The sequence below is a fragment of the Patagioenas fasciata genome, chromosome 23 (assembly GCF_037038585.1).
Source record: "Patagioenas fasciata isolate bPatFas1 chromosome 23, bPatFas1.hap1, whole genome shotgun sequence".
In the NCBI taxonomy this organism is placed as follows: Eukaryota; Metazoa; Chordata; class Aves; order Columbiformes; family Columbidae; genus Patagioenas; species Patagioenas fasciata.
In genome coordinates, this window is record NC_092542.1 from 5,160,496 (window position 1) to 5,185,435 (window position 24,940).

A 24,940-nucleotide genomic window follows, 5' to 3' on the forward strand; every position below is an offset into this window, starting at 1 on the left:
GGCTAAAATGTTTCCATATGAATTTTTCATAATATTCTAGAATATTACCTAAAAATATGTAGCTATTTGGTTCACATGGGCATTTCCAAAGGAGGCAAGCTCATTCTGCAGTTTTTTTTTCCCCTGTAGCTTTGCCTATTTAGAATGTATTGGGTCAAAACCATCTCTCTTCCCTTTTTAGCAACTCGCACGTCCAGCCAAGTGAACTTCCCTATTGACTTCTTTGAACACAACCAGCAGCTCACAGACGTAGAATTTGGAGGCAACGACCTGCTCCAGGTTTACAACATTCAGCAGATAAAGCACCGACTCAATTCCACTGGCATGTATGTGGCCAACACGAAGGTAAATGAGGCTTTGGGGATTCTGTTGGGCTTCTGGGTGAAGTTGATGTCCAAATTGACAGCTTACCTTTTCTTTGCAAGTCTTCATTGTTCAAATGACCCTGTACAAGTCCCATGATGCTGTTAGATGAACAATGGAGACACCTGTTTGCAGAGATCAGATTCTTAGTGTAGTGGTGAATTTTTGACTTCACCTTTCTGAGCTGTGATTTGCCTTCTGCAGCCTGGGGGTTTCACCATCGAAGTGACCAACAACAACAGCACCATGGTGATGACAGGCATGCGGATCCAGATTGGCACACAAGCCATCGAGAGAGCGCCCTCGTACCTGGAGATCTTTGGCCGTACCATGCAGCTGAACATGACCAGGGCTCGGTGGTTTGACTTCCCTTTCACTCGCGAGGAAGCCTTGCAGGCTGACAAAAAACTGACCATTTTCGGTAAGTCTCTGGTAATTGTTTGCTTGGACTCACCTGTTTTTTGGGGGTAGGTCGAAGCTACTGTACTTCACCTTTAATAGGGAGCGTTTCCAAAATCTGTTTGTTTGGCCTGACTACAGAAACAGTTTGAGGGGCGGAACCAGAACATTTAATAACTTTATTTATGGCCCAGTTTTTTGGTGCAGTGGATGAATGTGCTCAGTGATTTTGTGTTGAGGTAACAGGAGGAAGGTGGTCTTAAAAAGCAGCTGGAGCTGCCAGAGTGGGTGCACATTAATGATGCAGTCTAATTGTTATCCTGACCTTACAAAGCTGTGCTTGTTTTTATTCCAAAGAAAAAATTGTTAGTTTTTAAGAAATTTCTCTTATTCCTGCAGTTGGGGCTTCTGTGGATCCTGCTGGAGTCACGATGGTGGATTCCGTAAAAATTTATGGCAAAACCAAAGAACAGTTTGGGTGGCCTGATGAGCCCCCCGAGGATTTCCCATCTGCTTCAGTGAGCAACGTGTGTCCCCCAAACCTGAACCAAGGGAACGGCACCGGGGACACGGAGTCGGCTGCGCCTGCTGCGGCCAGCGGGACTGTCCTGGAGAGGTATTTCTGCCGTTTTTCTTCCATTTCTTCTCAAAAATGAGTAGTTGCTCTAGAGTGGACCTGGGCACACTTGTGTGCCTTTCTGAACTTATGCAAGTTAGGGAGTTGTTCTCACAAACATACAGAACAACTGAAAATTTAGTGATTATCCTCAAACGAGGGCTTTGTGCTCGCTGTTGGTTTACGCGATAGAGTAGATGGATAGATCCATGTGCATGCTTCATTTCGTTAAGTTCATTTGTTCCAGCAGTCTCAAAGAGCTAAAAGAGATTTCTGCCTCCGTGGTACATTTTCTCATTTCAAGCTGCCCCTTTTTCGTTCTCCAGAGCTCACAAAGTTCAGGCCTCTCTGAGGTTTAAGTTCAGTTTTAAGGAGGAGTTGGTGTGACCCGCTTTAGGCAAGTGGTTCCCACCAACTTATCTTACAGCCCGTAGATCTCGGGCTTAAAAAGGACAAAGGAGAAAGTGTTAGTTCCTTCCACCCAAAACCCCTTTGAGAGTCAAACCGTAAGGGTGAGCTGAGCATATATGTAGTAGATGAGAACTTTTTATTAATCTGTAGAAAGCCTGGCAAGCTACAAGGATAGGAGGGAAACAGGAAAAAAAATGAGCATTTTAAGGGATACGCTGCTTGACTGTGAGTAAATGGTGGTTAATTCTGTATTGGTGAAATTCTCAGGTAACGGTTTGGGGCATGAAGTGGCCGTTAGGTCCCGCTGAAGCACCCGTTTGGCCATCTTTTAATATTTTGTCTAATAGTTCTGCTGAATTTCTCTTTTCCCCCTTTCTCTGCTGTGACATCTCCACAAGGTGGCCCTCTCTGTGCAGACATGCCGTCTGCTTTGCCAAAGCCATGGGATTAGATTCTAAAAGCTCAGAATCAAGTATTCTTTTTCTTTTCACTTACATGTTACGAAGTACAGCGTGGTTACCTTAGAAAGGGCCTCTTGAGTAGCAGCAGGTAACAGCGGGTGAGAGGCAGTTTTCCCTCCAGAAGTTTGGTGTCTCTTCTTCAAATTTAACCTTCAATGGTGCTTCAAATGACACGCTCGGCTTCCCTGCGCTAGGTGGCTTGGGTCTCCTGCATTTATTTTGCTATTAGGCAAGTGTCTGCTGCCCAGATAGAAAGAACCGTGCTTAGATTTACTGTACATAGCGCTCTCCAGCTTCCTGATTTCCCCGTTTAATTTGCCTTTTGCTTAGAATGTGTTCTAGGGAGATTTTCTGTGAGCTTTACACATTATTATTATTTTTTTTTTCCTTTTTCTTTGCTCCCCCAAAGTTCTGAAACTGAGTCCCTAACCACCCTGGACCGGTTAGTATGCCATCCTTTTCTCTGCACGAATGAGTGTGTGTCAGAGAGACAGAACACATGATGTGGCTTTTGTTGACTGGGTTTTTTCGTTTGTTTGCTTTCCAAGTGCCATTTGCTTCTTTACATTCTGGTCATTGCATGGCAGATGGTTTAGCAAAATGTAAAGATGAGGCGGTTTGCAGATTTTTGCTCTATACAGCCCAACTGTTGCTTGTTTGACAGGCTCCTCTTTTCACTTTGTTCCCTCCTTGCGTCTTTTGATCCCACTTATTTCCCCTATTGGCTTTCTGGAGGGTGGCTGCGGGTGGGGGAATGTCATGTTATTTATCTCCATCAGACCAGACAATTGTTTCTTCTCCCTTGTATCCAACCCTACGCTGTTATTTCTCCCCTTAATGCTTTCTCTCCCCTCCTTTTTCCTGTATTCTCCTGCTCCTTCTGCTGTGTCAGATGGCGTTTCAGGTAGTTCTACCGCGAGGCATGAAGTGGTAGATGTGGGGGAGATTCGGCACTTTGCCGCGAGTTATAAATAAGGTTATCCCTTGGGGCAAGCATTTTACTAACCTGCCTTCCCACTGTCAAACACCTGGACTTCAGCATCTCTCGCTTGGGTCATACCCAGCGCTCTGAGTTAATTCTCCTCCGCAATATTTTGTGCTGAAACTCCAAATTGGAAAGAGCGACCTGTGTGAAAATAGCAAGCGAGTAGAATCTTGCTCCCTTAGAAAAGTCGGTTACGCTTTTTCCCATGTGTCATACCAACCCTTGATCTGCAGTCATATGTACGTCTGTGGGCATGGTGAATTGGTACTGTCAAGACAATCCAAGTTATCCCTGCTGCAGGCTGCGTAAGGAAATGTTTTATCCTCTTTGGGAGAGAAAAGCCCCTGTCTTTCAGCTGTGGATTATTAAAGCAGTCCTAAGTTTGTCTGTGAGCGTGAGCCAGGTTTAACTCTGGTCTGTAACACAATGAAATGATATGCATGGTGCCTGTGGCAGGTTTTATCATGCTTTGATTTTGTACTTGGCATTCGTTAGCTGTCTCTGAGCTACTCGTGACTGTAGCCCGCATAAAGCAAAGTGCTAAGGAGAGGGAAGGGTTGCTGTTCTCAAGCCTGCTTTCCTTTCTCCCTCCAGGCTAGTAGTGAGTTCTTTAGAAGCACTGGAAAGCTGCTTTGCTGTAGGACCAGTCAACGAGAAGGCAAGTAACTTTGTGAATACATTCTGGAGCTTTTAGAGCTGGGGGAGGAGGGGCGAGATCAGCAGCACCTCCTGCAGCCCTGGGGGCCTGATACGGGAGAGAGCCGCATCCGTTTTGCTCCGAGCGCTGATCTGAAAGTTGACTTAGCGAAAAGCATTTGAAACTAGTTTAGAATGACAATTGGCATTTGCATTTATTGCTGGTGGGATTTTTGTGCTGTAGAGTGACCTCGTTTACAGAAACAGCAGGGTATAGAAGCCTGTAAATCTCAAAATGACTTTTCTTGTGTAGATATGTGAAATGTTCCTTAAATGTCAAATAATAAATTGAGGAGGCTATCAAAACAGTGTTGAAGAAAGGGAGAAACACTGCATGTACAGTGTAAAGAGGGGAGGGAGTGCAGGTATGCTGAGAAATCAGACTCACGCATCACCTGAATGGCAAATGTACTGAAGAATGTTTTGTGTTTGTTCTTTGGAGCAGGAGAAAAATAAGATGGCAGCTCAGGAACTGGCTACTGTGCTGCTGTCCATGCCAGCTCCTGCCAGCGTCCAGCAGCAAACCAAGAGCCTCTTGGCTAGTTTGCACACCAGCCGCTCAGCGTACCATAACCACAAGGTAACACAGATTTCAACGTCTCCTGTCACCTGCCGCTTTACGGTTGAGGTACAACGCACCCCTAGAAGGCCCTTCCTCCATGCAGTGTAAACCTGCTGGCTAATTTTCCTTTGGTTCCTGCCGCTTGCCTCGCTGGCTCTGTGTTTCATCACGGCTTCGCTATTTAAAATGCTTTTTTTTGTGGTGGGAAATAACATGAGTTAATCTAGAGGAATCGGGATCTTGAAACGCGTGAAATTTGTTTGCAAACTGTGTCCGTAGCTCTGGTTTCCATTTCCACAGGCGTCTGGCTTAGGGTGATAGGACAATATTAGGGCAGGTGGTGGTTGGAGTGTGCGCTGACGTAACTGCGGTGGATGCACAGGTGCCTGCAGACAGCCGGTGCTAACCGCTGGAATGGTTATGGTCATACCCTGCTTTTTCCATCTGCATTTAAACCTGAGGGGAAGAAAATGTGAAAATCTATTCTCAAGCCAGATTCCTTGGTGGCTTTTTAATATTAGTTGTCCTTGCTAGATGACATTGACCAAGAGTTAAAGCAGCAAGTGCCAGATTTCCCCAGGATCTGTCCTGCGGTTGTATTTCTGTTGCCTTGTTGTGCTCCTTTCTGTCGTTTTTCTTGACCTACGTTATCTTTCACTTCACAGGATCAAGCATTGTTAAGTAAAGCCATTCAGTATTTGAGTTCCTCAACCAAAGAAGGAAAGGACCTTGATCCTGAAGTGTTTCAGAGGTTGGTCATCACTGCTCGCTCCATTGCTATTATGAGACCCAACAATCTGGTCCATTATACGGAATCCAAGCTGCTGCAGTTGGAAACAGGTACGGAAGTCTGGTTTTTTCTTCAGATTTCTCTTGTGATAACTGAACGTGTCTTGGGGTATCTGTTTCAGTGTGACAGGGATTGTATTTGACACGTTTAGGCCTGTGGTAGTCCTTGTACTGAGGACATCAGAGCCTCCCACAGAAGCCATTTCAAGTAAACTTGGTGTTACCCTGCTCGTTAACATTTTCCCCTGCACATACCTGACAACTGTTTTTTAACCTGTACAGAGAGCGAAGAAGGGCAAGAGGCCCAGAAACATGCCGAAGGAGATGGCTGCACGTTTATTACCCAGCTGGTCAACCACTTCTGGAAGCTACACGCATCAAAACCCAAAAACGCCTTCCTTGCCCCTGCCTGCTTGCCAGGTGTGCCAGCTCTTCTTTTGCTATTGTAAAACTGCTGTATTTTGAAGGAGCCTATTTTAATCTTGTAAACAGAGAAAATTACTTGTTCCAAACGAGGCTTAAGGTGTTAATGATGCGATGAATGCTTTTTAAGGTGTATCTGCTGTAATGCTTTTGATCGAAAGTATGTGTGTTGTGCTAGGAAAAAGGGACTGGTGATTGATTTATTCACATTTGACTTCATGGGTGGTGTTAGGGGCTATTCAGTGGTGCTGGTATATGGCGTGCACAATATTCCATTACGCAGCCAAGACTGTTTTGTAACCTCATTTTGGATTGAAACTTCCATGTATTTGCGGTGCAAATATTGTGCCTTGAGGTCTGCAAACTAAATGTGTTTTCTGCAGTGTCTCTCTATGCTGAAATGAAAAGATCATTGATGACAGTCCTACTCTTCTTCCTCCTTAGGTCTCACTCACGTTGAAGCCACAGTCAATGCATTGGTGGATATTATCCACGGATACTGCACGTGTGAGCTGGATTGTATCCATACGGCATCCAAGATCTACATGCAGATGTTACTTTGCCCGGTATGGAATCTTGCTCTGCTCTGCTTCAGCCTATAACGCTGGTAGTATCACAAGAATTAAATAAAGGTAGAATGATAATACGTAGTATGGATACAAAATAGAGGCAAAACCAGACAGCAGAATTGAATGAAGGAGAAATTTCTCTCCTTATACATTAGTAATGTTTGTGATGTGTTGCCTGTGGAACGATGAGTCTTGCTTTATTGCTGGGGGAAACAGGGAGTTTAAAAATTGGGCAGTGACATGTTTTACATGAATCAAGACCAACAGAGTCCCAAGTGTATTTTTAGCTGTCTTTCCCAATACTGTGAATAAGCACTTAAAGCTTAAGAAGTTTAATGATGAACTGTTAACCCTGTAGGATCCTGCAGTGAGCTTTTCTTGCAAACAAGCGTTGATCAGAGTGCTGAGACCAAGGAACAAGCGGAGACACGTGACCTTGCCGTCCTCCCCTCGCAGCAACACTCCTATGGGTATGTGAGATCCATTCATCTTTGCCTTTAATAGAGCATGACCTAACTTATTTGTAAGAAAAACAGCAGTCTTTTAAATGGGGCTAAAACTACCCTTTCTCCCTTCTTTTCCACTCTCTTGCCCACTAACCCCTCTTGATTTTTAACCAACAATCACGTCTTCTTTTGATATTCTGGGATTCAAAGAGGAGATCTCTCCAGGATATTCCCCTTTCAGTGACAGGGAAATCTGATTATTTTATCTAGAGGTTAGTAATCCAGACTGTCTTAGTGTTTCTGTGCTTATTTCCGTGTCCTTATAAATCATAATAAACGTGTATCCAGGCCAAAATTTGGGTATCAGATCTCCATCCAAGAGATACTTTTTTAGCATGGACGTGAATTGTAGTTGTCCTGGAATCTGTTTAGTAACTGGGGACAGCTTAGGTTTTTCTCCAGCATTAATTACCTTGTTCCTGAAGATTAAAAATAGGAAGAGCATATTTGGGAATGAATTCTTTGTCACTTAGGAGATAAGGATGATGATGATGATGACGATGCAGAAGACAAGCTGCAGAGCTCTGGGATAGCGAACGGCGAGCACATCCGACAGGAAAGCCAGGAGCAAAGCGAGGTTGATCACGGGGACTTCGAGATGGTGGTAAGTCCAGAGTGTGTCTATTCCGGAGCATTTTGAGTATGTTGGGAACTTGATTTTAATTTAATGATGATGAATGAGTTTGTAGTGCTTCATTTGGTGGTGGTTTGGTGAAACCTCTCGCTGTGTTTTCTCTCTCTAGTCTGAATCTATGGTTCTGGAGACTTCTGAAAATGTGAATAATGGGAACCCTTCTCCCCTGGAGGCTCTTCTGGCCGGAGCGGAGGGTTTCCCGCCGATGCTGGATATTCCCCCAGATGCAGATGATGAAACAATGGTGGAACTGGCTATTGCCCTGAGCCTGCAGCAAGATCAGCAAGGTAAGACGTCAGCAATATAGGCAGTCAAAAAGGTAAAGAGAATATGAGGAAACTGGGAAGGAAACAGAGCAGAAGCCGTTGATGTCACCACAACCAAGTGAATGTAGAAATATATAGAGAAGGCCACAATTAATGTAATTCTGTCATACAAATACACTCATCGTTTGGTGTTTTGTTCTTGCAGGGAGCAGCAGTAGTGCACTTGGGCTTCAGAGCTTAGGGCTGTCTGGCCAAGCACCCAGCTCATCTTCCCTGGACGCCGGAACGCTGTCAGATACAACAGCATCAGGTAACTGTTCACTGCGAGGAATCAACTTTTTCAATTCTGGCCTAAATAATGACTTAAAATTTGTTTATAAGTACAGTTTTGAAGAACCACTTATTACGATTGGCTTCATGTATTTTTGGTAGCATATTTGTGGCCTCTTCCTGCTTTGACGGACTTTCTTTATAGACTTCTGAGGAAGTTATTTCCTCTTCTTAAAGCAGACTAAATCATAGACTCTATTTCCTTTGTGTTGATAAACAACCAGACATTGTTCTTCAGGTAACTTATATAATTGTCTATTTGATGAGGAGGTTTCTTTCTCCTGGTATCTCTCCTCCACTGCTTTTAGGCTTAAATGTACCGATGGACACTTCTAATTTATCTTGTTATTTGAACTTGAAAATTGACACAAAAAAGACAAATATCCATGGCTTTTCTTTCATAGCATGTGCTTCTTTTGAAGTCCTATCAAGGCAGTGTTTTTACTTGTAACAGCTCTCTTTATTCTCTTAGCTCCAGCGTCTGATGATGAAGGCAGCACAGCTGCGACGGACGGCTCGACCCTTCGCACTTCGCCCGCAGACCACGGTGGGAGCGTGGGCTCCGAGAGCGGGGGCAGCGCCGTGGACTCCGTAGCCGGGGAGCACAGCGGTGAGTGAATCTCTTGCTGAACCCGTGTCTGTACATCATTTTTCTGCTGTCGTAGGACTTTACAAAGAGAGAGGGAGGGTGGGTAATCACTGAAATCTCAGTTCCAAATAGGTGACAACATTTTATGGTTACTGCCAAAGTGCCATACACACTGAATATTTGCTCACTTTTTGTAGCTTTCTAGAAGTGTGGAGTCTGCAGTAGTTTTTGCTGGCCTGTAATGACAGAATGCAGTAGCCTAGAGCAAGGCTGAAAGAATTCACTATAGATAGAATAAGAACAAGAATAGAATTAGAAGAGAGTAGAATTAGAAGAGAGTAGAATTAGAAGAGAGTAGAATTAGAAGAGAGTAGAATTAGAAGAGAGTAGAATTAGAAGAGAGTAGAATTAGAAGAGAGTAGAGTAGAGTAGAGTAGAGTAGAGTAGAGTAGAATAGAATAGAATAGAATAGAATAGAATAGAATAGAATAGAATAGAATAGAATAGAATAGAATAGAATAGAATAGAATAGAATAGAATTCACTGTAGATAGAATAGAATTTATCTCTGTTTTGTTTTTTGCTTGGGACTGATACCCAGGTAAAACTAATCAGACTTTCATTAAAAAATTCCGTTTGCACTGTATATAGCACACCTCTTCTGACTCTGTTTAAATTACTGCTGTGGAGCCGATTCATTTTGGGCCACAAAGACGAGGCTGGCGAAGAAAAGAACGCGGGGGGTGTTAAGTTGCATCCATAGAAACAATTCTCTTGTAGCTTTATGAAGATAACCAAACCCACTGTCTCCTTAGAACCGTAATTCTGAAGGCTAGCTCAACTGTGAAGCAGGCAAGAGGCACGTTCAATTGTGCTGATGTTTTTCCCTCTATTTTCTTTTCTCTTTTCCAGTGTCTGGCCGTAGTAGCGCCTATGGGGACACGACAGCCGAGGGCCACCCTGCTGGGCCCGGCAGCGTCAGCTCGAGCACGGGTGCGATCAGCACAACCACAGGCCAGCAAGAGGGGGACGGTTCGGAAGGGGAAGGGGAGGCAGAGGGAGACGTCCACACCAGCAACAGGTGAGGGGCTTGATTTTCCTCTTAGAGTTCAGCACATGTGGGCTGCAGCGTCGTTGTTTACAGAGGAGTGCGCTATACGTGTTGAAATTTGTGGTGTTTGATTTGTGACTCTAGACAGTAAAAATCTAAAGTCAGAAATGTAGAACAGAGCAAACTGCTATTGCAAAATGCCTCCCTCTGTGCATTCACCCTGTTGTGTGTTACACATACCTAATGTGTGTCCCACAAAACTGCTGCCTATATGTAGCGATGACAAAAATCCTGCGTGAGTCTAGTAAACAGAGGAATCGCTCAAATCTACAGCTTGGGAGCTTGTGAAATTCAGCGTTAGGAAAAAACAATGTGCAAGAGTGCAAAGTGCTTTTGGAAGGATGTGCGGTTTTTCATTCTGGGGGAACAGATGCTCTGGTTCATTTTTATGGTGCAGCTTGGAACAGGTTTGTAGTATCTGTTTCTAGACAGTTGAATTCTCTGGATTGTCATGGCAGGCAGTGTGGATCTGAAGTGAAGTTGTCAGAGTTGCTCTGCACCTCTGACATCTCTTGGCTGCCAATTCTGAGAGAGTCCACTTCTGTCTGCTCTGATTTGACAACCTGAGGATTTAATCACACTCTGAATTTACGTGGCAAATTGCAGCGCTCTGTCGATAACCCTGCTGGGTCTCATTTTTCTTGTGATTTTATCTGAAGTCCTTCCTTTCTGATTCCTGCCTTCTGACTTCCCAGGCTGCACATGGTCCGACTGATGTTACTGGAGAGGTTGCTGCAGAACTTACCTCAGCTGAGGAACGTTGGAGGAGTCCGGGCCATTCCATACATGCAGGTAACTGAGGAGAGCTCAGGGATTTAAGCCTTAATAAAACTGTTATTCACTGCTGCTGCTGGGTTTTCATCTTTCCTGCATCATCATAGTGTTTGAGTCCAAATCTGAAGTGTTTCCTCAGTTGTGCAGCATTCCTTACCCCTAGTTTTTTGCTGGATGTGTTCTAGGTTTTCTCGGTGTGGGGTTAGCTGGGTGAGGAGCCTGAGGGCTAAAGTCCTTGAGCTCCAATGTATTTGGGAGGTTTTGTTATTTTTTTTCTCACCTTAGGCTATGGTGGTACAGGCAGAATTTGGGAAAGAGCATAAATAAGAAAATCTGCAGTGGATTTGTGAAAAATAATGTGTATTTATCTTGAAAACATGGAACCCATCTTCTATTAATTCTCTGACTTCTGTTCCCAGGTTATTCTGATGCTCACAACAGACCTAGATGGAGATGACGAGAAAGACAAGGGAGCTTTGGATAACCTGCTGTCCCAACTGATCGCAGAGCTGTGCATGGACAAAAAGGTGAGCTGGGGTATGAGCACATGTGCTTCAATTTGCTCCTTCTGGACACAGCTTCTTCCGTGGAGGAATTCACAGGAGTCACGGAAACACATCACTGTATGGATGTGTCCAGGCACTTTATTTGTCTTGGCTCACTTCACATAAAGTACAAAACGAAATGTGTAGCTCTCACTCTTTCCTGGTTCTGACATCCACAAGCAAGCATGAAAATTGTTTTTCTTGAATTAAACTCTTAAAACAGGCGTGATCAGTGATGCATAATTGACATATATACCTTTCCATTTGTGTTCTCTGGCATCCAGGCCACTGTCCACCCTTATATTTGTACTGCTTTTTTAGTATTACTGCTTGAGCTTAAATTAGAAATGCTTCAGGAGGATCAGAACACTGACATTTAGATGCTTAGGACGACTCTGTAAATAAGCAAACGAGCTCTCTCCTTGCAGGATGTGTCCAAGAAAAACGAACGCTCTCCTGTGAATGAAGTGCACTTGGTGGTGATGAGGCTGCTGAGTGTGTTCATGTCCCGAACGAAGTCAGGATCCAAGTCTTCAATTTGTGAGGTACATTCTTCAGGTCACTTTGTCAAGGGGGTGATGTGGTTGGGGACCTTTTGTTCCTCAAAGATGGTTTAAAAGCCACTAACTGCAATAGCTGGTCGAAAACTGAACAACAGTTTAAAATGTTGTGGAAAAAACATCTGAGGAATCTGTAATGTTGCTTGACACTTCTGAAACAAACTCTTTGAAACTCAGAATGGAGGAAACCAACATTTAAAGAGACTCGATTCATTTGTTTGTGCGCGGTTTCTGACAGAGCTAAAGGCAGCACGTTAATGATGTTATTTTAAGAGTCTAGCGCATTTGTTCCTCGCATCTTACTGGTGCCGAAGGGGTTAAAGAGGATTTGTAATGTGATTATTGGAAAGCAATATGCTGCTGTGTCAACGTAAAAGTCGCTAAGAGGATTCCTTAGATATTTGTTGCTAAAAGGTACAGTAATAAGGCATAAAAAGCAGTATGTGTGGTGGGAAGGAGATTAATAAAAAAGCATAGAGGTTAAAAAATTTAGTCTGAACTGCATCAAATTTTAATGAGCTTATGAGCTGTGGGGTTTGTTTGGATTTACAGGGCTGCTTTAATAGTTTTATTTACAGTAGCTTTTTCTCCAGCCTTTGTTATTCACTTGAGCTTCCCACAGAAATCAAAGGCCGGCGTCTTGCAGAATGCAGGTGGAGCAGTACCTGGGTGGAGCAGAGCCTCTGAGCGCCATCCGCAACAGCGACTCTTTCTCTCCCAGGATTCACCTCCAGCTGCCCAAATCCCACGGAAACAAATAGAATCCCAACTTGTTTTTTGGTTTTTAAAGAAGAAGGAAAAAAAAAAAAAGAAAAAAAGCCCTAGTCGTCTAATCCATAGCAGAGTGGCCTCTGGCACATGTGTCGAGGGGAGATTAGACTTAAGAGGAGATTTTATTTGTTTTCCTTTACTAAGCGCTTGTTCAAAAGAGTCTCTGGAAATATTTGAGTTGCTTTTCATAAACACACAAAAAACAAACCCAAAACCCCAACCTCAAACAAACCCCAAACTTTAAAAGCTGCCTGTAAAGTTTCCTAAAAACCTGCTTCTCCTATCCATCCTGACTCTCGCAGCTTCCCCTTCACAGGTGCTTTTCTAATCCGTGTCCTTTTGGTTTCAGTCCTCCTCCCTCATCTCCAGTGCCACTGCTGCTGCCTTGTTGAGCTCTGGTGCTGTCGATTACTGTCTGCACGTGTTGAAGTCTCTGCTGGAGTACTGGAAAAGCCAACAGAACGACGAGGAGCCTGTAGCCACCAGCCAGCTCCTGAAACCTCACACGACTTCTTCTCCCCCTGACATGAGCCCTTTTTTCCTCCGTCAGTACGTGAAGGTGAGTCCTACACGATGCTGTTCGCATTAAGCGCTGCGGCACAGAAGCAAATAAAAGCATCTTTCCCTTAGTAGTGCAATTAAAATCCACTCCCTTAGCATGTCGTTACAACTAGGATTGCTCTGAGTTCTCTCTGTCACTGTTTCTGCTTTCTGCTGTCACCGTTTCTGGTTCAAGTGTTTAATCTTCCTGAAGGGAAGCTGCTCCATCGTGTGACTCCTTTTGCTTGGCAGGCGGAATTTCTGCAGCACCGCTGCTTAACGTGGCAAGGAGGTCAAACAGGCGGTGGGGACTTCCACACAAAACCCCAGACTTGTTCAGCCACCCTGGTCCCTTTATGCTGCTGAGGGCTGGGGGGGGCATTGATATATGTACAGGTGCCGTAAAAAAAGCCTATTTAAATGTAAGAATGTCTCCTAAGTTAAAAGCTCATATATGTCAATGCCTCATTACTACAGACTAGCTTACTCTGTGGTAATCGTTGCCGTCTAAAGTCCTCATGTGGGTTTGTCAGCTTATTTTTATTTATCAGGAGCCATTCTTCTGGCTGCAAAGGTGCAGAAGAGTTTGGTTTTTAGAAAATCAATAAATGAACCCTACAGTTTGCCCTGACATGATGCTGGGAGTGTTCAGTGCCAGAGCCGGATGGTTTGCTCTTGTTCTCAGGGTCACGCTGCAGATGTGTTTGAGGCCTACACTCAGCTCCTGACAGAGATGGTTCTGCGGCTGCCCTATCAGATCAAGAAGATTGCAGACACAAACTCCCGCATCCCACCTCCCATCTTTGATCACTCCTGGTTCTACTTTTTGTCTGAAGTAAGTGAGAATGTGATAAACCACTGAATTTTAACCAAAAAAATCCTGGTAATGTTACCTTTCATGGGAGAGATGAGCTTTTGTAGGACTGATCTCGGATTTTCTACCCCTTGAAAGAAGCTGAACTCTTGGCTTTGTTTTACTCCTGTTGAACAGGAACCTGTCAGAAAGCACATGTGAAGAATAAGATTGCTATTATTTCGAGTAACTCAGTGTTTGCTGCCAGAAAACGCCAATAGAAAACCTTCTCTGAGGCAGTACAATGTAACAGCATGCTCTGCTGTTGGTACTTAACTTAGTCTTTAAAATAAATCAGTAAGATATTTGGAGTTTCTCTTTTCAGTTCCTTTGGTTGTCTGTCTTCCTACTTGAGATAAAAGTTTGCACAGGTTTGGGGAAGGATTTCTTAATTAGGCTTGATTAGCTTTCTATTTGAGGTCACAGATGGCAAAGAATGGTTTTCAGAAGCGGTTTCATAATTGCTCAGGGTGCTGCAGTGTTGCTGTGCAGTGTTTCTTCTGCCTGCAACTTGTTTCTGTGGGTGACTTCACGGTACCTTAAAGCTGAGAGATCAATGCATCTCCCCTATCTTTTCTTTTTGCAAGAAAACACATGGTATTTTTGTGCAGGTTGCCTGCTGCGGAGTTCCCAGTGCTGATGTTTTAGGCTTTTCTTTGTCTAGTACCTGATGATCCAGCAGACTCCATTCGTGCGCCGCCAAGTCCGCAAGCTTTTGCTCTTTATCTGTGGATCGAAGGATAAATACCGCCAGCTCCGAGACCTTCACACCTTGGACTCTCACGTTCGTGGAATCAAAAAGCTCCTGGAAGAGCAAGGCATTTTCCTTCGTGCCAGCGTTGTCACAGCGAGCTCAGGCTCTGCCCTGCAGTATGATACCTTGATCAGCTTGGTAAGGAAAAGTGTGCTGCTCTACTAGGAGAAAGTGTAGCTTGCATTTATGTAAGATTGTCCGTAATAGAAATACTGTCGTGGTGTTTAATCCTGTCCCGTTGTGCCTTTCAGATGGAACATTTAAAGGCTTGTGCCGAGATCGCCACGCAGCGAACAGTAAACTGGCAGAAGTTCTGCATTAAAGATGACTGTGAGTTCTTCCTTGGAGGGTGTTTGAGGGAGCAAAGGGGATGCATTACACATTTGGTTTGAATCAAGGCTTCTCAGATGGGGAAACTCAGCAGAGAAGGGGGGACACAGCTGAGAGTTTTGAGTAGAACTGAACAGTTTCTGCTCTAATTGCATCTGTTCCCGAGCTAAGAGCACAAATGACTTACAAGAAAAGGAATAAGATCTGTGTTCTCCTGCTTGCATCGCCCTTGTCTCAGTGTGTAATTTGGAGTGAACCCCTTTACCTTGGTGCACTCAGATGTTCTGCTTCTATAGTGTAGCAACAAGAAGGTTGTGGGATGGTCCTTGTCATGTTCAAAGGGTTCTTTGGTTTGGGCTGGACTTTTTTCTTTCTTGCAGACTTTAAAGGTTTTCTCCTTCTCTCTGCAGCGGTTCTGTATTTCCTCTTCCAAGTCAGCTTCCTGGTAGACGAAGGAGTGTCGCCAGTTCTCCTGCAGCTGCTTTCTTGTGCTCTGTGTGGCAGCAAAGTGCTGTCTGTAGCTTCATCCTCCGGATCATCAAGCACCTCTTCCACCGCTGCTCCCGCGGCTTCGGGCTCTGGGCAGCCAGCGACGCAGAGCAAATCCTCCACTAAAAAGAGCAAGAAAGAAGAAAAGGAAAAGGAGCGAGAGGGTGAGCTGCAGCTGTGCTGGTGTTAGGGGTGCAGTCTGCTCCTCTCAGCCCTTCTTATTTCTGTTTGGAGAGGACTGCTTGCTTCTCATTGTGATGAATGCCACTGTTGTGAAATGGTTGTGGATCATGGCAGGGACACCTGCAGACTTCAACGATTATATGTAGATGGGAGAGGGGCAGAGATGAAGCAGTATACCCTAGGAGCTGGGGAGGAAATGAAGTGCTGAGTGTATCCCAGACCCACTGTATTTATTAACTTGAGTGGGCTTTTGGTTATCTAATGGTAATTAGCTATTCCAGTGACCACCTGGCTTCCCCCTAACTTGCCTGGTGGTTGAATTGCTCATGGGAATTAAAACAAGAACTGCACACCCAGCTCTGCTCTTCAATGGTTGTGTTCGGACTTGTTTCCTCTGTCTGACTCGTAAGCTGTGCTGGAGCCAGGGCTGCTGCTTAATGGATATCCAGAGTCCTGGGAAAGTAATTAAGCTTTCCTGTAAAAGTCACAGGCATAAATTCTCTCTTGGCTTTTGTTCAAGAAACTATTTTGGCTTTGTCTCACATGATTCTCCGAGAGGCTTTTCACTGCCCCATGGTTTACACTTCTCTTCTTATCACGATGTATAGCACATATCAGGTCCTTACTGGCAAGTATTCCAGCAGTTTTCTTCTGCGTTGATCAGGAGTACTAGCTAATTTTTTAAAAAATAAACATTAAACTTGCTTGTTGCCTGAAACACTGTAATTTGTCCCCATTATCCTCACTATGATGTGTAAAATAGGAAGCTGGATTGCCTGTGAGCTGCTCCATTAATCTGCTTGCTTATGTTTTTCTTCTGCCCCCCCGCTGTCCCTTAGGCGAGAGTTCGGGCAGCCAGGAAGATCAGCTGTGCACGGCTTTGGTGAACCAGCTGAACAAGTTTGCTGACAAGGAGACCCTCATTCAGTTCCTGCGCTGCTTCTTGCTGGAGTCCAACTCCTCATCGGTGAGATGGCAGGCGCACTGCCTGGCGCTCCACATCTACAGGTGAGCCAGGACGGAACCTCAGGCCTGGCTTTGCTAAGCCAGGCTCAGCTCAGATATGGAGACATAAAAGAGCTCTGTCCTTGTGGAAGAGTTAATGCTTGAGCTGTCCCGAAAGACACTGAAGCTTGCAAACGATTGCGTCCCCTTGAATTGCTCACACTACGTTGCAGTTAATGGGGCTAGAGGTAGAAATTATGACTTTTTCATTACTCATCAACTTTTGAGTTATCATCTGCATGTTATTTCTGTCTGCAGAATCTGGCTCCTGACATCTACAGGAGTGGATACTTGTGGGAGAGTGAATTTGTGAGGCAGATGCAGACTCGTGCAGTTAGAAGTTGTGAATTGTGTAGGGAAGGGCACATTTCCGGGTGTTGAGCTCCTTCAGTTGCTGCAGGACAACTGCTTTCATTACAGAGAGTGCTGGTGGCAAGAAGCGATGAGATTTAACTCTGCACTGTGATGTATAGCAAATAAGTTTCTGTATTTAGTGAACTGTAGCATGCATTTTCTTTTTGACTAAGATTGTGTGCCATGCAGGCAATACAGCAGCCATCTTTGCAAGCCTAATAGATACATAATCCATTTAACAGGAATTCCAACAAGTCTCAGCAGGAATTACTGCTGGATCTCATGTGGTCAATCTGGCCAGAACTTCCAGCCTATGGAAGGAAAGCTGCCCAGTTTGTAGATCTCCTGGGATACTTCTCTCTGAAAACACAGCAGACGGAGAGAAAGGTACGGTGTCGTTCAGCGAAGGAGGAGCAGCGATCCCGCTCCTCCTGCTTCCTGCGAATTGTATTAGTGTTTGATTATGATACAGCTGGGACAGATTTTCTGTCAAAAGAGCTTCTGGTGGAAATTTTTTGTTCCCAAAATCTGTTTGAAAAGGCAGGGTCCTTAAATTGGTGAGTGTGCATTTCTTTTAGTTTAGAAGAAGACTTCTTTTCCACAGGAAGCCTTTGTGGGAAAATAACATTTGTCTCCTAGCTCTAACTTATAGATGTTTGATATTTCAGATCCTAGAAATCTTTTGTAACCACAACTTTTGTACAAAGGAAGTCATAGGATTTCTTAGGGGACCAGCGGGCTTGAGAACAAATAATTTAGACGCACTGATACTTGTATGAGTGTGTTTAAAGAGCTGGGAATGCCTTACGAATCTTGGCAGGCATTTGCAGTGATTGGCTGACAAATAGCACTGTTATTGTGGTAAAGGTCTAATTTTAGCATCTATTACGTTCTTGGGTAGTGATTTAACCACATAAATTCCTCTGGGTGTAGTACATGCATCTTCTGGGGGAGGTGGAATGCCATAAGATGAGATAACTTTATGTCTTTGTAGCAATAAAGAAAATGTTGAGCAGACAACATTGTCCTAATTGTGTTTCAGTTGAAGGAATACTCCCAAAAGGCCGTGGAGATCCTCCGGACTCAAAACCACATTCTTACCAACCACCCTAACTCCAACATTTACAAGTGAGTTACTTCTGACTTTGATCCGTTTCACTAAAGAGCTTTTCAGCTGCGATCCACGGGGGAATACACAGTTCTTGTAATCAAATTGCGGTGGAGGAAGGACCCCTGCTGAAACCGCACGCTTGCTGCAGCTGGCCCGGGGAGAATCGCACGGTCCTTTCTGCTGGCTGAAAAACATGACGTTCCCTGTACTATCTAGCTTTCTTTGCTTTAATTTTTGGTAAATGTTACAAAATATTAGCGACAATTGGAGAGTATAGACTTGCAGAATTAAGTGTTGTGTTCCTAGTCAACCTTGGCAGTTAATAATTATACTAAAATGCTGCCTAGTGAAGAACAATGATTTTCAACGTGCTTTATATTGTAACACTCATGTCACTAAACCTGGGCCCGGGGACTACAGGTAACTGCAACTATTCTGCATGAATGGCTTGTGTTTAAATCACAGCGAATGTCAAATTTTACATGTGTTGGTGTTCTTCCCCTATTCCAGCACACTGTCTGGGCTGATGGAATTTGATGGCTATTACCTGGAGAGCGATCCTTGCCTTGTCTGCAACAACCCAGAGGTGCCCTTCTGCGTAAGTATCTGCTGTTCTCAAACCCAGAGATCCCAGCTGTTTACAGCAGTGTGATTCGCTGCATTTCTGGGTTTTTTGGGGTGTTAATCATACAAGCAACGTGTCCTTGTTTGTGTCTTCTCAGTACATCAAGCTTTCCTCCATCAAAGTGGACACACGTTACACCACCACCCAGCAAGTGGTGAAGCTCATCGGCAGCCACACCATCAGCAAAGTGACCGTGAAGATTGGAGACCTGAAACGCACCAAAATGGTGCGAACCATCAACCTCTATTACAACAACAGGACAGTGCAAGCCATAGTGGAGCTAAAAAACAAGTAGGTTCCTTCATGTTTGTGTGCACAAGTCTTTGAATTTAACGTTACGGTTTCTCGTGAGGCGCCTGGCTTCTTGTTTTAGGTAGTGTTCCTTCTTAACCCATTACACACACTGTCAGTGGGATTGTTCTGAATCTCCTACAAGAAATTGTTGGAGAAAAGATCCAAATTTCACTTAGGGCTTGAAAATATGCCTGTAAAATTTGTATACGCCAGCTCTGTACAGGTTCAGTTTTAAACACCTGACGTAATTGTCTGTGGAAACCAGCATTAAAACCAAGAGCACCTCCTGGAGACTTTGACACTGAAAGGGATTTGGAGGTTGCAGCGTGTCCAGAAATGCAGAAGGCGTTAATATTACTTGTTTGAAGCCATATAGTAGAATTAAAATTAGAAGTTGGATGGCCTAGCTCTCGGCTGCTGCTTTACCCATGAAAAATGGCTCCTTTTCAATATATCGCTCAGTCTGGAGCCAGTTCTGCTTATATGCTTTCCCTTCTTACTTCTTGAGATGTTCTCACCAGAATCAGATCTCTTTGGTTTAGGGATTAATCTGTGCCTGCCGCTTATTGCTTATTTGAAGTCTTAATCCTCTGTGACATCACAAGTGGCTGCTGCGGAGAGGATTATGATGTCACAAAGAGAGGATTCTGACTTCAGGTTGAGAATAAGCAGTGGGAGCAGATGAGATCTTTAGAAATAAATATCCTGTTTTCATGCAAATATCCTTACTAATAAAAAAATGGAGGTGAAAATCCCTAGAAAATGTCTGTAGAATTAAAGTTTTTTTTCCATGAGGCATCAACAGCTCTTTAATCCCAAACAGTCTCTCTCTATGAAGAGGATAAAGGCTTAAAATGTATTTCTGGCTACATATCATGTCAATACAGAAGCTAAGGAAACGAATCCTAGAACTGCTCTCCATTCATCCCATTTAAAGTAGATTTGGAGCCGAGACGGTTGCGTTTGTCTTCTCTTTGTACGTGGGCCGGCAGGGTCCTTCCCCGCTGAAAAACCACCGCTTTCTTCCCTTTTCCCAGGCCGGCTCGTTGGCACAAAGCTAAAAAAGTGCAGCTGACCCCCGGCCAGACGGAGGTGAAGATCGATTTACCGCTGCCCATTGTGGCTTCGAACCTCATGATCGAATTTGCAGATTTCTACGAGAATTACCAGGCGTCCACGGAGACCCTGCAGTGCCCCCGGTGCAGCGCGTCCGTCCCGGCCAACCCGGGGGTGTGCGGGAACTGCGGTGAAAACGTTTATCAGTGCCACAAGTGCAGGTAACGGCGTCCTCCTTCCTCCCTGTGGCTTTACGGAGCCCTCGTGCTGTTGCCCGTGTTGGATGTTCGACAAAATACCCCGCTATTTAAATACACGATTCTGGTTAATACAACCGCACAATCAAATTAGTCGAGAGGTATAAAACAGGCTTACAGGGATTTAATGTTAATTCAGGCTAACAAAGGAAACCAGATACCACAATGCTGAGAGAACGCAGAAGTTGCAGATCAAGCTCTCAGAAGATTAAAAGAAGAAAATTCCCAGGAGGAGGTTACTTTTGGGCTGCTTGTTCAAGGGCGCGAGGCTGGAGTTCAATTATGGGATTGCAGGGGGGTTTCCCCACAGGATCCCTGACTTAGCGGCTGGACGGACAGTGCTGGCTTGTCTATTCAGAGCTTTTGTTGTTCTCTCCTCATTCAGAGCAGGGCTCAGGGCGTAATTTACTGTGAACGATTCAAGCTTTCACTACAGTATTATAAATCCTTCTCTTTTGTGAGTTTTGTCTCCTTATCTGATATCTCTTCTCCCCTTATTGTTGTCCAATATTCCTCTCTAATCCTCATGGGATTCGAGGTGTTTAGCAGATTCTTTCCATAGATCGGGTGATTACTGGTGCATTGAAAGGTTTCCACATCCCTTCTGGAATTACGGGAGCTATAAATCAGTTCGTGTTGTGCTACTTTAGTCTTCAACAGGATAATAAATATGCTGTAGCTAGTCCCGCTGCAACCGGGTAAAGAGCGAAAGCTGTTGAAAGCCTGGACCTTACAAAACAAAATGGTTTCCTTTTATCTGTGTTCTCGGAAAGGGCACAGTGCCCTAGTCTGACGTTCTGCTGGGAATTACTGCAGTTAAAGTAGAATTGTTAGCAACAAATTCACGTCTGTTTCTGCTTTTTCTGGCCAGAATGGCCCTGCTTCTATAAGGATTTTTTTTTTTAATTGCCTGATTTGTAGGTTTTGATTCTCATGTACCTCATGTATTTCACTTGGGGCTTTTCCAGGGCAGTCGGGTAGGTTAGATCTTTTAAGGGCCATCCTTCCCTTTTACCTACTGAGTCCATTCACGGCTTAATTCTTTCCCTCAATTACCCTAATAAAGCTCAGCTGCATTCATTGACCTTTCTGGTTTGCCTTTCAGATCCATTAATTATGACGAGAAGGATCCCTTCCTTTGCAATGCCTGCGGGTTCTGTAAATACGCTCGCTTTGACTTCATGCTGTACGCCAAGCCTTGCTGTGCGGTGGATCCCATCGAAAATGAAGAGGATCGAAAGAAGGTGAGACTAATAGCAGATTCATTAATTAAATGCTGTATGTCTTGGCCAGGTCAACAATGTAGGGACATCAAAGCTCCATCCCTCTCGGGAGTAGCATGAAAAGCTCTGCTCCTTCGAGGCTTCTCACTGACTAATGCGTTCTGTATTTCCTCTCTTGTTCCACCAAATTCTTCAAAAGACATAATTTAGTGCTTTACTTGTAAAGTAATGGTCTAGCACTTCATCTCTTTGCCTTGCTCTACAAGGGGCTGAATTTGGGTTGTGCTGACGAGCCCTGCTAATGAGACAAGAACCCATTGCGCTATTTGGCCTGTCCCAAAGGATAAGTGTGCTGAGTACAGCGACAGCAGAGCGAACTCGTGGCAGAACCACCATGCAGGATCACCATTTTTGGAGGCAGGAGACTTGGTTGTAGCTCTGTAGAATTAAAAATGGTGTCATAAAATAGTTTCCTTTCCTCTGTTATTCTTAGGCAGTAACAAACATCAACACTCTCCTGGACAAGGCTGACAGGGTGTATCACCAGCTAATGGGACACCGACCGCAGCTGGAAAACCTTCTGTGTAAAGTGAATGAGGCAGCTCCTGAAAAGCCCCAGGTAGGAAGGGACAGATCCTGCACAGAAAAAGTGCAGCTCCTTGCCTCAGGTGCTGTTTGCAGTGGTTATTTTTGTGTGTAACCTCCATGGGTGATTCCTTTTTATTTTCCTCTCTGTTCCAGGATGAATCTGGTAGTAGTGGAGGGATAAGTTCTACCTCAGCTAGTGTGAACAGATACATACTCCAGTTAGCCCAGGAGTATTGTGGTGACTGCAAGAACTCTTTCGATGAACTTTCCAAAATCATCCAGGTATGATGTGCTTCGACTTGCATTTGTCACGTGTTTTCTTCTGTCACTGGATACAGCACATACCAGAAATAGAAAGCAAGATGCTGCCACTCTGCATTTAATGATATCGTTAACAATAGGTGAGCAGCTGTAGGTTTTCAGGGAAATAACAAAATAATTGTTTCTAAAAGTTATGGTTACCGTTAGTACTATGGATTTGTCACATTTCCAGTGTTACCTTGCATGTAATGTAGACAAAAAGCCTTTAAATAGGGCAGATAGCTGCGAGTTAGGCTGACGTTTCTAATGGTTTTCCCAAGTCTGCCATTGACATGAAGGATCTCAAGCTCTGAGATACTTGGTTAAAAATGTTTGTCCACAAAATATACAGTGAAAATAAGCTGTGAATGGGATTAGCGATTACGTGCTGCCTCACAATCGCACAACTTTAATTTCTCTGTTTCCAGAAAGTGTTTGCCTCTCGAAAGGAGCTCCTGGAATACGATCTCCAGCAGAGAGAGGCAGCAACGAAATCCTCGCGAACCACTGCCCAGCCCACGTTTACTGCCAGCCAGTATCGTGCCTTGTCCGTTTTAGGCTGCGGCCACACGTCGTCAACGAAATGCTACGGCTGCGCCTCGGCCGTCACCGAACACTGCATAACCTTGCTCCGCGCTTTGGCGACCAACTCCGCCATCAGGCACATCCTCGTGTCCCAGGGCCTTATCCGAGAGCTCTTTGACTACAACTTGCGCCGTGGCACGGCCGCGATGCGGGAGGAGGTCCGTCAGCTCATGTGCCTTCTGACCAGGTTAGGCGTGAGTCGGTGTTTGCAGCCCTGTGACTCCCAGCGAGCTCTGGAAAGCCGCTTGTATTAAAAAATGCATGATCAGAAAGGAATAGCTTCGTAGGGCAGATATCTTACATCAGCAAACTGCAGACTGCAACTGCTTGTACATTTATTATCAGCTAAGCTGAAATCCCAAGAGCTCTTGGTATTTATGCACAGCGTAACAGTGTTTTCTCTCTCCTTCTGGAATTAGGGACAATCCGGAGGCCACACAGCAAATGAATGACTTAATCATCGGGAAGGTTTCTGCAGCTCTGAAGGGACACCGGGCAAATCCAGACTTGGTGAGAAATCCCGGTGTTCTATTTCTGTTTTCTCCCTCTCTGCGTCTACTACTGTATTCCAGTCATTGCATCTTCTCTCTTATCACGGTCTGTTTGTAATACAGAGGTGTTTGTGTCTTGATAGGAATTAAGATAAATGTCACAGTAAAGCAAAAAAATGAACTGATCAGGTTTATGCCTGAGTTTCCTTGGGCAGTTGTGTCCTGTGTTCCTTGCAGCTCTCTCAGACAGGTTGCCAGTTGTCCCAAATGAGCACGGGATTAAATTTACTTAGATCGATGTGTTTTGAACCTGTGTTTTTTAAGTATCAGAAGGCAAAAAGGACTGCCAAGACCTTTTAAGCTTTTGAACACGTATCTGTGTTACAGGCTAGCAGCCTCCAGTATGAAATGTTGCTGCTAACAGATTCCATCTCAAAGGAAGACAGCTGCTGGGAGCTCCGGCTGCGTTGTGGTGAGTTCATGTGACTAGCGTGAAAGCTTTATTTTAAAATAAAGGGAAAGGTGGCAAGACTCTCTTGCTAGAATAAAAACTGTTTTCCATCCATGGCTGCATGAAAATGTGATAGTTTTTCTTGAGGATACAAGGTCTTACCTAACCACTTTTAATGTGCTGCATAGAACTATGGAGGCAGGTTTTACAGTGACATGAACACTTATATGTGTCTTTCAGCTCTCAGCCTCTTCCTGATGGCAGTGAACATTAAGACTCCGGTGGTTGTCGAAAACATCACCCTCATGTGCCTGCGCATTCTTCAAAAGCTGATCAAGCCACCTGCTCCTACTAGCAAGAAGAACAAGGTACTGCCTTAGATGCTGAGCAAAGCATCTGAAAATTGGCTGATTAAAGTCTAGCACGCTGATCTCGGTGATGATTAACTTGTTGAGGAAGCCAGCGCTTGCTTTTCCTGGTCACGGTTACTGGGGAAGCACAATTTCTGAAGAATCATGGAGCTTTTTTGTTTTTTAGGATGTGCCTATGGATGCTCTCACCACTGTGAAGCCTTACAGTAATGAAATCCATGCACAAGCTCAGCTGTGGCTCAAGAGGGACCCCAAAGCATCGTACGAAGCTTGGAAGAAGTGCCTCCCTGCCAGAGGTAGTCCTGTACTTTTGATTTCGTGCAATTTTGTGAAAGAACATCTATGCCCAAGCAGTTTGCAGTCAATAGTTGCTGACGGTTCTCCTGGGCTGTGTTCAATATTGCAGGTATAGATGCCAATGTGAAATCTCTCAGCAAAGCTGAGCTTCACCAGCTCTACTTGGCAGAAAAATATGTCTGGAAATGGAAACAGTTCATGAGTCGCCGTGGGAAGAGAACTTGCCCTCTGGATCTCAAGCTGGGACACAATAATTGGCTGCGACAGGTAAACGTGGGTGAAAATTCCAGTGGGATGCACTGAGCAGAGTTGACAGAGATTATTGGCAGTTTGCCACATTTTATGCACTTTGCAGGTGATAGGAGCAGTGATATTTTGGGACACTCTATGGACTGCATCTAATTCTAACTCAGATTTACAGCTT

General features: G+C 44.4%; 1 protein-coding gene across 5 annotated transcripts in view; it reads left to right on the forward strand.

Moving 5' to 3' along the window:
* Positions 1-24,940, forward strand: part of UBR4 (ubiquitin protein ligase E3 component n-recognin 4) — a 74,599-nt gene that overhangs the window by 29,375 nt on the left and 20,284 nt on the right. Inside the window, exons 47-84 of one of the 5 annotated variants that reach the window (XM_065855273.2) lie at positions 182-345; positions 568-784; positions 1,162-1,378; positions 2,660-2,692; positions 3,830-3,893; positions 4,377-4,511; positions 5,159-5,333; positions 5,565-5,702; positions 6,150-6,271; positions 6,633-6,744; positions 7,254-7,384; positions 7,524-7,701; positions 7,886-7,990; positions 8,465-8,620; positions 9,511-9,679; positions 10,405-10,501; positions 10,903-11,010; positions 11,457-11,573; positions 12,709-12,918; positions 13,585-13,734; positions 14,417-14,644; positions 14,758-14,836; positions 15,247-15,489; positions 16,348-16,516; positions 17,110-17,254; positions 17,910-17,995; positions 18,489-18,576; positions 18,701-18,894; positions 19,935-20,174; positions 21,316-21,454; positions 21,927-22,052; positions 22,175-22,303; positions 22,750-23,093; positions 23,326-23,416; positions 23,785-23,869; positions 24,089-24,216; positions 24,386-24,515; positions 24,626-24,783. In XM_065855273.2, the coding sequence (XP_065711345.2) occupies positions 182-345; positions 568-784; positions 1,162-1,378; positions 2,660-2,692; positions 3,830-3,893; positions 4,377-4,511; positions 5,159-5,333; positions 5,565-5,702; positions 6,150-6,271; positions 6,633-6,744; positions 7,254-7,384; positions 7,524-7,701; positions 7,886-7,990; positions 8,465-8,620; positions 9,511-9,679; positions 10,405-10,501; positions 10,903-11,010; positions 11,457-11,573; positions 12,709-12,918; positions 13,585-13,734; positions 14,417-14,644; positions 14,758-14,836; positions 15,247-15,489; positions 16,348-16,516; positions 17,110-17,254; positions 17,910-17,995; positions 18,489-18,576; positions 18,701-18,894; positions 19,935-20,174; positions 21,316-21,454; positions 21,927-22,052; positions 22,175-22,303; positions 22,750-23,093; positions 23,326-23,416; positions 23,785-23,869; positions 24,089-24,216; positions 24,386-24,515; positions 24,626-24,783 (5,600 nt within the window). The remainder of the gene's footprint in view (positions 1-181; positions 346-567; positions 785-1,161; positions 1,379-2,659; positions 2,693-3,829; positions 3,894-4,376; positions 4,512-5,158; positions 5,334-5,564; positions 5,703-6,149; positions 6,272-6,632; positions 6,745-7,253; positions 7,385-7,523; positions 7,702-7,885; positions 7,991-8,464; positions 8,621-9,510; positions 9,680-10,404; positions 10,502-10,902; positions 11,011-11,456; positions 11,574-12,708; positions 12,919-13,584; positions 13,735-14,416; positions 14,645-14,757; positions 14,837-15,246; positions 15,490-16,347; positions 16,517-17,109; positions 17,255-17,909; positions 17,996-18,488; positions 18,577-18,700; positions 18,895-19,934; positions 20,175-21,315; positions 21,455-21,926; positions 22,053-22,174; positions 22,304-22,749; positions 23,094-23,325; positions 23,417-23,784; positions 23,870-24,088; positions 24,217-24,385; positions 24,516-24,625; positions 24,784-24,940) is intronic. The other 4 variants (XM_065855274.2, XM_065855275.2, XM_065855276.2 and 1 more) reach the window with 4 other exon arrangements.